General features: G+C 59.4%; 3 protein-coding genes across 3 annotated transcripts; all 3 read right to left on the minus strand.

Annotated features, from left to right (window-relative positions):
* Window positions 1–513: 513 nt before the first annotated feature.
* LDBPK_272010 (hypothetical protein, conserved) lies at window positions 514–960 on the minus strand (the record flags this gene model as incomplete). The annotated part of the gene is made up of 1 exon (XM_003862004.1): window positions 514–960. One exon carries the CDS (start codon window positions 958–960, stop codon window positions 514–516), a length of 447 nt encoding a protein of 148 aa, XP_003862052.1.
* A 1,466-nt stretch (window positions 961–2,426) lies between these two features.
* Window positions 2,427–3,638, minus strand: LDBPK_272020 (RNA-binding protein, putative; the record flags this gene model as incomplete). The annotated part of the gene is made up of 1 exon (XM_003862005.1): window positions 2,427–3,638. The coding sequence occupies one exon, from the start codon at window positions 3,636–3,638 to the stop codon at window positions 2,427–2,429; it is 1,212 nt and encodes a 403-aa protein (XP_003862053.1).
* Window positions 3,639–6,265: 2,627 nt separating this feature from the next.
* LDBPK_272030 (hypothetical protein, unknown function) lies at window positions 6,266–9,565 on the minus strand (the record flags this gene model as incomplete). The annotated part of the gene is made up of 1 exon (XM_003862006.1): window positions 6,266–9,565. One exon carries the CDS (start codon window positions 9,563–9,565, stop codon window positions 6,266–6,268), a length of 3,300 nt encoding a protein of 1,099 aa, XP_003862054.1.
* Between the last annotated feature and the right edge of the window lie 1,228 nt (window positions 9,566–10,793).

Raw genomic sequence — 10,793 nt, forward strand, 5'->3', positions numbered from 1 at the left:
AGCCGCGCTGACGCTCGGCCCATCGCGCGGACGGCACAAGCGCCTTCACAGTCGCCGGCCGCTCCAGCAACACGCCGTCCAGGGCCTGGCTGCGGACAGGAGTCGCGCTGGCCTCCCCTGTGGGGTAGGCACCTGACCCTGTCACCACCGGAAGCGGCTCGGCACTGGCAGGGGTAGGGGTGGGGGGCTGCCTGACTTTCGCCACAGAGTGGGGGAGGGGGAGGTACGGGACCGTGAGACGCCACGCACGGAGGTGTGTGCCCCCCCGCCCATCCGTCGTCAGAGGCACTACGAACGAAACGAAAAACAAAGAGAAAGAAAGGAGGAAAAAGAAAAAGCCACCAGAGGCCACAGCAGGCCTTGTCCTTCAGACCCACCACCGCAGCACTCGTACACGCCAATACGCGGAGCATCACGGACTTACGACGATGGAGAGAAAGACACCCAGATGCGCATGCGCACGCAACCGCACCTCAGGCGAGAAAATAAAAAGAGGTTTGGGTTGCTGCTAAGTTACTCGATCTTCTTGCACGGATACGCAGCCTTGGGGTACGATGCTATCCAGCGTTCCTTGTTCACCTGCGAGTAGTCCCAGTGCTTCGCGCATTCCTTCGCCCACCACACGCGCCGCATCATGGACGTCTCCTTGTTGTTCGCCACGTTCTCGTACCACAGCGGGGCGAGCGACATGCCCACGCAGAAACCGAGCACTGAAAAGCCGCTGAAAGTAGAGAAGAGGACAAAATACGTGTTTCTGCGCCGCATCACGACATACCACGACCCGAGCAGCGTCGTCGCCGCGGACACGGTCAGCGCAAAGGTGAGTTGACGGCGCCGCTGCCTAAACTGTCGGCCCCACACCCCACCTTCTTTCTCGAAGCGGCGCATATCGCTGGGCCACATCATCGGCAGATCAGCTATCAGGACCTTGTGGCCCGTGTTGCTCTCGTTCGGGTTCATCGTTAGAGGAGATAGACGGATGCGTAAATGCGTGCGAAGAGGGAAGAGAAAGAAGACGAAAAGCGCACACGCACACAACGAGATTTAGGTTTCGTAGGTCGAGTGCACACACACGCGCGCGCACCAGACGCACAAACACCTAGACGTCGATGAAAGGCAGTGAAAAACGGTGCGCCGTTATATTTTGTTTGGGAGGGAGGGGCGGAGGGAGACGGATCTTCTTCACCACAGAAGAACGGAAGGAGAGAGAGACAAATTATGTATACAAGTATAAGGTATACATGTATAATATGTATGCGTATATTTCGGTCTTCACCCAATCCGCTCTTCGGCCTTTTCGCTTTCCTTTTTTGTTTTGGTGTCAGCGAGTGTGTGTGCTGTGTCAACGATTTTCTGTTTGTGTTATTTTGCGTGCGTTGCGTGCTTCTTTACGATGGAGCTCCATCCTAGCCGTCGCAGAGGTGTGTTGGTGTGGGCGTGGGAGAGGGGGTGAAGTGAGAGAGAGGGGATGGCCGGTAGAGGCAATAACGAAGACAGACAGCTAGAGAGGGCTACAGACGCAAACTCATACAGACTCCCTCCTCCACGTGGTTGTGACGAATCGGCACCATGAGAAATGCGAAGCACAGACAAGACTACGCGAAGGAGAGAAAGGTCGACGGCGGCGCACATCAGGCGTGTGCGTTATACACGCCACTCTGGAGCTGAGCACGCCGTTTCCGCCGCGGATCTGGTCGACAAGACGAGAGAGGGAGAGAGAGGGCGGCGAGGAGGGAACCACATCCTCCGTCTGCGCTTTTCTTTCTACACTCGCCCACGCCCACGCCCACGCCCACACACTCCAACACCGCCGTATACGGCTGTCGTGGCAGGGGAGGTGGTAGTGGGGATAAGGCACCACTTTCTTTCGGGGCTCTCTGAGTTTCTTTTGTGTGTGCAGTTCTCGCTGGTGCTGCACACGCGGTTATGTCGGTGCATCACCACCCACCGGAAAGACGTCGTGAAGGGAGAGGGGGGAGGAGGGAGGAAGAGGAAGGCCACGACGGAAAACAAAAAAAAAACAAAGAGGCGGAGAAGAAGAGAGAAAGACCCGCCACGCACATGAGCACCAACACCTCCCTCGGGTGCCAGAATACATATGCACTCGCACCAACATCGCACATATATATATAATAAAACACGAACAGCATCTTCTTCTTTACCGATATCCGTTTTCTGCTGCCTTGACGTGCACACGTGTACAACGCTCATGTCACCATCATCCGCGTCAGGCGCAACGTCCCATCTATGCCATCTTATGCTACGCAACTTCCTTTTTTTAGCCTGCGACACTGTCCGCATCGCCTCAGTGCTCTTATCAGGCACGTTAGGACGAGAGGCGAGAGGAGGGCACTGTCGCGCTGCGCTCGCCTAAACGCGCCATCACCACCGTCACGCGCACATCGTTCCGGTTGGGCCTGCTGCCTTTAGCGGCGACGCGGCGGGCTGCGACTGCGTGGCGGGCTGCGACTGTGACGGCGGCGACGCGGTGGGCTGCGACTGCGCGAGTGGCGACGGCGGCGGCGGTCGCGGTCGAGCGAGTCAGAGCGGCGACGGCGACGGCGGTCGCGATCGGACGTAGAGGAAGACGAGCGACGACGGCGTCGACGTTCGTTGCTGCGGCGTCGGGAGCCGTGCGAACGCTCCTTGCACTGTGCCGCCACGTGCCCCTCTTTGTCGCACCGGCGGCAGATCAGTGGAAGTCGTTGCTCAATCCTTACGCGGGTTCCCATAAGCATCTCTCCCGATTTGCTGATGGCCCGTTTGGCGTTCTCGGCTGAGGTGAAGGCCACAAAGGCGACGCCGATCTCTGGCTTGATAAACACGTCTGTGAGCGGCCCACAATCGGGAGAGAAGAAGGCGCGCAGCGCCTCCTTTGTGACATCAGAGGGGACGCCGTGGACGACGACGCGGACATCCAGCTGCCGCCGGCTCGGCGCAGAAGCAGTGGTGCTCTCATTGCCGCGACGCGTCGCGTCGCGCCGGGATGCAGGCGCAGGCGCATCGTCGCGTGGAGGGCAGGGCCGTACGACGACTGGGTTACCGTTCACCATGGCCCCGTCCAGCTTTAACGCTTTCTCGCACGCCTCTTCCGTCGTGTAGCCCACGAAGGCCATGTGGCGGGTGGGGATCAGGTGAAAGTCGCAGATGGCGCCGCACGGGCTGAAGACCTCGCGCAGCTGCGCCCTCGTCGTATGAGGATAAATCGACGAGATGACAACTTTATTCTTGGACGTCCTCTCAGCATCTGCCGAGCGACGCATCAGCAGGCCAGCACCCGGTTCCGCTGAAGCTGCTGCTGCAGCCGCGTTGCCGTTGGAATCGCCGCCAGCGTTCGCAGCGGTGGTTGTAGCGTTGCCAGCCGGCTTCTCTGTCGCAGCGGCGGTTGGCGCCACAGCGGAGATGTAGATTGGGATGTCTTCCTGGAAGTCACTGCCGCTTATCGACACAGCACTGACGGCATCCTCGGGTTTGTCGAAGACGACCTCGACGGCTGCCGCAGCCCCGGAAGCCGGCTGGTGCTCCGCGGAGGGCATGTGCACCTCTGCCACATTGCCGATCCGAGTGAAGAAATCGAAGATGTCATCCTCCGTCGCCGAGGTCGGCATCCCGGTCACGTAGACGGTGCAGGCACTCATGATGGCGTGTCTTCCTTGTTCTTTCTTGAAGAGGGAAACACGAAAGAAACAGCACTCCAGCACACACACACACACTTGTGCCAGTATCTCTGTACCGCCAAGAGGGGGGCCGGCGGGCGAGAAGAAGAACGAGATGAGCCCCCGTGTGCACAGCCCGCTGCGGGTACGCGAGCACACGCGAAGGGAGCGAAGGGTGTGCGCAAGCAAAAACCACAACAGCACCAGCACAAGGCTCCCTCTGACACGCACCACAGGCACGCGCAGACAGGCACACACGCACACAAAGGCAAAATGCCCCCAGAACACAGCAGACGAAAAAGAAAGAGCGAATCACAGTGCGCGTCAGGCGGAGCGAAAGTGATCAAGGGCCGCGATGGCTTTAGCGAGATCCTTGATGTTCCGAAGGGGTCGGTGGTGGTAACGGTGATGGAAGTGTCGTGTGACCGAATACGCACACGCACACGAAGGAGATACGGGAGACAGACACGCAGACAGGATCAGAGCCGCGGCACGCACGCACACACACACACACACACACACACACAACCGCTGATACTACACGCACCGAGACACGGAGACAAAGAAAAGGGGGCGGTTAAAACGTGTGCACGTTCGAGCCTAAAAACTCCGCCTGTTGTGTTTTCTTTCGCTTCCTGTGGGTGGCGAGGGCGCAGAGAGAGCAGAGAGATCAGAGAAAGAGAGAGAGGACTGGTGCACCGATTTGTGTGTGTGTGTGTGGTGTAGCGTAGAGTTTGCGGGGTTTGTGGGATGTGTGAGGTGTGACGTGGGGGGCACACGCAGGGTTCGAGTCCAATGCAACAAAAAAGAGCCGCAAAACGTTGGAGAGTGAGAGGACAGGTGTGTAAGGGGGTGGAGAAGCACACATAAACACGCACACATGTAGGCAGACAGAGAGAGAGACAGAGTGAGACGCAGGAGAACAGCGAAGAAGAAACAAAGGACAAGAGGAAGCGTGTGTGGCAGGTGAGGAATGTTCGGGCGAAGTGCGCGAACAAAACACACACGCACACAACTGCACACACAGACTAATATCAGCAAGATATAAAAAAAAATGATGATAACACATCCGAAAGGAGAAGGCGCACGCACACACGAAGAAGGCAAAACACAAAGAAAGAAACGCTGAACGAAAAGAAAAAAAAAGAAAGATGAAGAAGAAGTGAGCGTGTACGTGTTTGTGCATGTGTTGTTTGTGGGGGGTTTCCTTTATTCTGGTGGGAAGAAGGTGGACGGAGAAGGGAAAAGCGTCCGAGGATGAGAAGGGGCGAGGGGCGGCACTGAGAAATCAGCATGGATGCACGTGTGCCTCTCTTTGTCTTGTGTAGAGATGCGTATGCACGGCTTCTCTCGTCTTCGCTCTCTCAGGCGGCGCAGTGGCAGGCACACACACTTACACATACACACACACATGTATATATACATGTACCACGGCCACCCCGTCGCCGTTCCCGCTGTCCCGCCCCTCCTCTCTCTCCCTCGTCCGCTTACGCTTCCTCTCACTGCATCCACCCCCTCTCGATGCCCGCCATGCGTCGCCCAGCCATCCACGAGGAAATACACAGACCCCATCCAGTGAACCATCTTCACTCTCCCTGCTGCTGCCGTTGTAGTTGCTGTCGCCGCTTCTCTGCCACTGAAGCATGCATTGCTTCAGCACTGATGTTGCTGTGTGCATGTACATAGAGGTATCGCTGTCGCGATCACGTCATCGTTAGCACGCCAACGGGTAAAGCGTTGGCCCACTCACTGCGCTGTCTGCAGCTGCTTCCTGCTACTGCACTGTTAGTCACTGCTGCTCCGGTGGTGGAGGTGGGTGGGCGGGGTTGCCCCCCTCCCTGTCCCTTCTCGTTGCATGGGGTCAGGAGTGTGGCACACCTCAAGGTCGGTGCATGTATGCGTACGTTTGTTGTTTGTTTTCTATTTTGTGCGTATATCAGTCTGAGTGTGTGCGTGTCGTTGTAGCGTGCGTACCTGTGCACATGCGCGGCTCTCACTGGGTGCGTGGTCCGCCCCCACTCACGGCCCAGCGCCCATCGCAATGGATGCTGCTCATCACCCGCGCAGAAATGTCCCCCTCCCCCTTCCTCGTGTCCGCTCTACTTCCGGCAACCTTCGATCACGACTCTGGGCGATTGTGCTCGGGCATATACACACGTACACACAAACCCCTTCCACTCCACTGCCTGCTCACCCTTGCGTGCTCGACGCGCTTGCCGGGTTCGTATTTGTTCTCCCTATGCTTTCACCACCACCACCACCCGCCACCAAGCTCCAGCAGAAGCTCTCACACATTGGGCATCTGAAAGCACACGTAAAGAGAAAGCTACCCTGCCGTCGTAGGACCCTCCCCCTTCTCCAGCACACTCACCCCTGCAATCAAGGCGGAAGCGCCTCGACCTCTGCTCATCCCGCTCCGTCGCCTCTCCCCGGCATCTCCGGCCTCACCGCCACACCACTCTCGTGTCGCCGTCAGCTCTGTGAGAGCGGTGCGCCTGCTTCGACCAGCCGAGCCTCACCGCTACAGTCAGAGGTAGAGGGTGGGGAGGGGGCAAGTGTCGTGCCCTGTATAGCCTCCCCTCCCCAGAAACTCGTCTGCACCGCGCTGCCTAGCTCCGCTCCTCTCTACTTGCGTATCGTGGATTTTCATGTATCTCTCCTAGTGAAGCGCTGTACGAGTCCAGCATGTGCTGCATCAGCATGGACTTCATGAGGAACAGCTCGTGCATGACAGGATGACCACGTGGCACGTCCACCAGGCGGTTCCTCATGCCGTCCCACGGCGAGGTGAGTAGCAGCACCCGCCCAGGGTGGTGAAGCTCGTGAGAGAGATCCCGCGCCTCGTGCCGCCTGTCCTCGCTCTTCGAAGGTAAGCTCTTGAGATTTGATGCACCCTGAGCGCCACTGTCCACCGATGTGCACACTCTAATCATCACCTCAGAAACTGAGGTGTTCGCGCCGTCCTCCACGGTATCATCTACTGCCCTTGGAATGGTGTTGTCGTGTACGCACGGCAATGGAACCTCCGTCGCGGTGGCCTTGGTGGGCGCTGTGGGCATGTCTACCATCTCCGTTTCCGCATGCGCGCCGGAAGCCACGCCGTATGTCGCTGTGTCACGCTCACGCAAATCTCGAAGTGCTTGCTGCCGTGCATCTGTGGCGGCCGGAGCCGCAGCTGACGACACCTCGGCAGAGGCGGCGATCTGAGGTCCGACCACTTGCCGCAGCAGTCGATCAATGGTATTCACCTGCAGCCGCGGCACGCAGTCGAAGCCGTTCACAACACTCCATACCGGAAAGCACGCGCCCGCTGGAGCGCTCTGTTGCGGCACATCGCGACGGCTGTAGCCGCCGTCGGCCCGCGCGCAGCTCACCTGGTCAAAACACGAAGCAGCTGGCAGGGACAAGGTCGGCATCGGTGCAAACGCGATCACGTGAATACGCTTGAGCACAGCCGGCGGTAGTACCTCGTCATAGTGCAACCGAGTGGCGAAGAGCACAGCAACGCCGCCGCCGAGCGAGTGGCCTGTGATGAGAATCGAATAGGACGGGTGCTCCGCCGCAAGCTGCTCGAGCCCGTCGAGAAGTCCATCTGGTGTGTCCAGCGGCTGCAGTGCATACGGCTCCAGCGCGACCATCACCGGCTCCTTGGTCGCTTCAGGGGCACTGATGTCATCTGTTTCACTGCCGGTGGCACTAAGCGATGTCTGCTCCTCCACACCCACGACTCTCTTCGCTGGAGACGACGGAGTCGCTGTCGCACGCATGTTGACACGACGTGCTGCGTCTTCCGCGGTGGTCGGCGTCGCGTCTGTGACGGCCTCGACCGCCGTCGCAGCTGCGGCTGCTTTCCTTTGTTGCTCCACTCTCTCCCCATACCGCGAGGCCCGCTGATCAAAGAGCGTATTCACCACTTCCGCTGCGCCTTGATGGGCGTAGCCACCACAAAATGGCTGGCTGACCGCAGCGAGGTCTGTCATGATGTCGAACGTGTTTAACGTTCCGCGGAAGGAGACGACGATGCGGCCGGCGACGTCGTCGACGAGGAGGGCGTAACTCGGCTCGGTAGCCTGTGAGGCCCACCGCGACAGCCGCAGAGCACTCGGTGGCAGCTCCAGCAAGCTCGTCACCGCTGAGTCATTTTCCTGCTTCGATATTTCGGCGCCGCTGCGTTTGATCGTGAAGAGCAGTGCGACCGAGAACGTGGAGGAGAGGGAGCCGCGCCGGTACACTTCGCCGTAGACTGCCGTAGCGTACCGCATGGCCTGCCAGAGAAGCAGCTGCACCGGATAATGAGCGAGGGGCCACGTTGATGACGCAACGTCATCATCATTATCATCGGATGCCGCCCGCTGTGCCATCATCGGTGTTGCCGCCCCCTTTCGCAAGAAGGGAGACGAGAAGAAGCCCTTGACGCCGGCACCCCTCACACTCGTCTTGAGATTTTCGAGGACGGACTTGTCCACGCGCAGCGGCCGAAGGGCCGCGAAGGCGGGCGTGGAGCATGTGGTGGCGGCAACACCTGTCTGCGCTGGCCAGTGCAGCCGCACCTCATCCCAGCTGATGCTGCCGAGGAGCGCCGTGTCGTCCAGAGATGCCACACACGCTGCATATAGCGCCTGATGCGCGTTGCTCAGATCCTGCATCGTCGAGTACCGTTTCAAAAAAGTAAGCGGCGTCAACGTCGGATAGCGCGCAATTATCGTGTCGAGCAGCGCGTACACACCCTTAAGCACAGCCTTCGCATTGGCGTCGCGGAGGTTGTTGGCGCTGTCGTCAGGGTCGAGGTAGCTCACCAGCATTGCCTTGGCGCGATCCCATGAAAAGGGTCCTCTAACCATCGAGGATAATGTAGTGCCCGTTTCGACCGCCGCCGACGTTGTGAGCGCGGAGGTAGAAGGGGAAGATAAAGCCGATGTCGGCAAGGTGGACGGCATCTGATGCGCGACCGGAGCAAGGACCTCGCACTCGTGCACCAGCCGCATCTTGGCGAGGCAGTGGATGTGCAAGACAAGGCCGCAGATATTGCATCGGTAGCCTTCCGTGCCGAATCCAAGGAACGGCTGAGACGGAGCTGCAGCAACAGCAGCCACAGCTGACGAGAACGTCGACGAGGAGGAGGGGGTCGCCGTTGCAGGTAACAGAGAGCACGCCGCCTCAGATGGCGTTGTGGGTGATGCAAGAAACGATAGCAGAGCAAAGGGCGGCGACGAGGCAGTGCCCGACTGCAGCGTCGTCAACATCGCCTGCTGCGGTTGTGGTTGCGGCCACATCTTCGCTTTCAGCACCGTCTGCTTGCACACCTCACAAAGGGCAGGGAGAAAAAACTGTCTCGACCGCAGCTGATGGACATGCGGCGGCGACGAGGTAGACGACGGCGCGCGGTTCTCGGGTACGGCCCTCGTGCTGTCGGCTCCCTCCGCCCCTCTGCCAAGCCCACCGTCTTGCATCGGCGTAGGCGAATCCGTCATGCGCTCTGCACCCGTGCGTACGCCTGGAAGGGCCAGATGCGACAGGAAGGTGTTAAAGGGTATCTTGTCAGAAATGGAACTGGGCAGCGTAGTGGCCCAAGCGGGTGGCGGCGTACACGGTCGGTTGGCCGCCACCACCGTCGGTAGACCGACGGCATCGTGCGGTTCTGCTTCGCATGTGTGCGGGAGAGTCTTTGTTGAGTCTGCGGCAGCCGCTGTTGAGTCTGACGCCCTTGTTGCCGCTCGCTGAGGTTGGCCCTCCCTGAATAGCTTTAGTGCCACCGCCTTTTCAGTAAGATACTGCAGGAAGTCTGAGGACGGCACCGCGTCTGCCGATGCAGACGGCGGAGCGGTGCTGCAATCGCCGTGCGCTGGCGTTGTTGTCACTGAACCCGCCGTCGCATCATCTTCCGAAGACGCTGATGCGGACGCGCTCATCGCTGGCCGACAGTCACGGCGGCGCGCCTGCACCGTTGTCGGCCCTGTTCAAAAGGCGAGCAAGGAAGAGCAGAAATATACAAAAGAAAAAGAAGCCCTATAAGAGCGCCTACGCTTGTGCCACGCCCTCCACCCCACCCTTCCCCCGGCGGGACGAGTTCTCCCTTTCACCTCTCACAACACGTTGTTCAATCAGTCGCCCGGTGTTGGCAGCAGCAGACACGCATGTGATGCAGACGACAACGAAAACCAAGATGCCACGCGTGGCCGTCGACAGGAGCGCGTGCCGGTGCGCCTATGCAGGGGAAGGGGGAAGTAGGCCCCTCGATCGCGCGCGTATGGGTGTCTTCCACACGGAATGGACCCCTTCGTCCGCCTCTTCGAGGACGAGAGGCAGGCAAAGGACAAGCCCGAAACTCGCGCGAGCGACAGACGAGTGCGGCGAAAAACGCAAGCGGCACGCCAATATGGAAAGGGGAGGCGTGCAACTGCCAAACAACTCTAACGCTGACAGTGGGCACAAGCGAGTAAGCAAACCTGGTTGTGAATTGAAGAATCAGCAGGTCAGCAATGCGAGCCGCAAGAGTGAGACGTCACACGGTGGTCAGCCGGTGAACGCGAGCACAGAAGGGAAGCACCAAAGGCAAGAGAACGACACGCGCCCGACGGCGAAGAGAGCAGCAGCCGCAACATTCGTGGTAGCAGCAATATGTCACATGCGAGTGGCTGACGTATGTGATGGATCATCGGCAGAGGAAGACACGAGTGGCGTTGCAATCTTGCCCAGCGCTAGGAAAAGCAGCGCTTTTATGTCTCTGTGTGTCTGTGTGTGCACGTGCTCGAGTGGAGGGATTGACAGGAGACAAATCGGGGGGAGGAGGCAGCAGGTGGCAGAGTAGAAGTAACTAAACAGACACGCATACGCCCGTTTGATTGGCGGGAGACCTGCAAGGGTGCCTTGCTGCGTGACCGCGCGTACGTATAAGCAAGATCGACCCCTGGGGTTCACAGATTCGCGAATGGCTCCAAAGAATTTGGTTTTTTATGTCCTTTTCTGCTTCAACGCGGTCATTCGCCGCCATGGAGCACGAGCCCAGCCACCCCCACCACCACCACCACTCTGGCCCCCGGCCCGGCCACACAGGACCGTCATCGCGCGGCGCGAAGCAGCGGGACACACACGCCTCCCCGCAATGCTCCGCCACAGTCGCCGGGGCGCGGCCTCCGC

This window comes from Leishmania donovani, chromosome 27 (genome assembly GCF_000227135.1).
Source record: "Leishmania donovani BPK282A1 complete genome, chromosome 27".
Taxonomy (NCBI): Eukaryota; Euglenozoa; class Kinetoplastea; order Trypanosomatida; family Trypanosomatidae; genus Leishmania; species Leishmania donovani.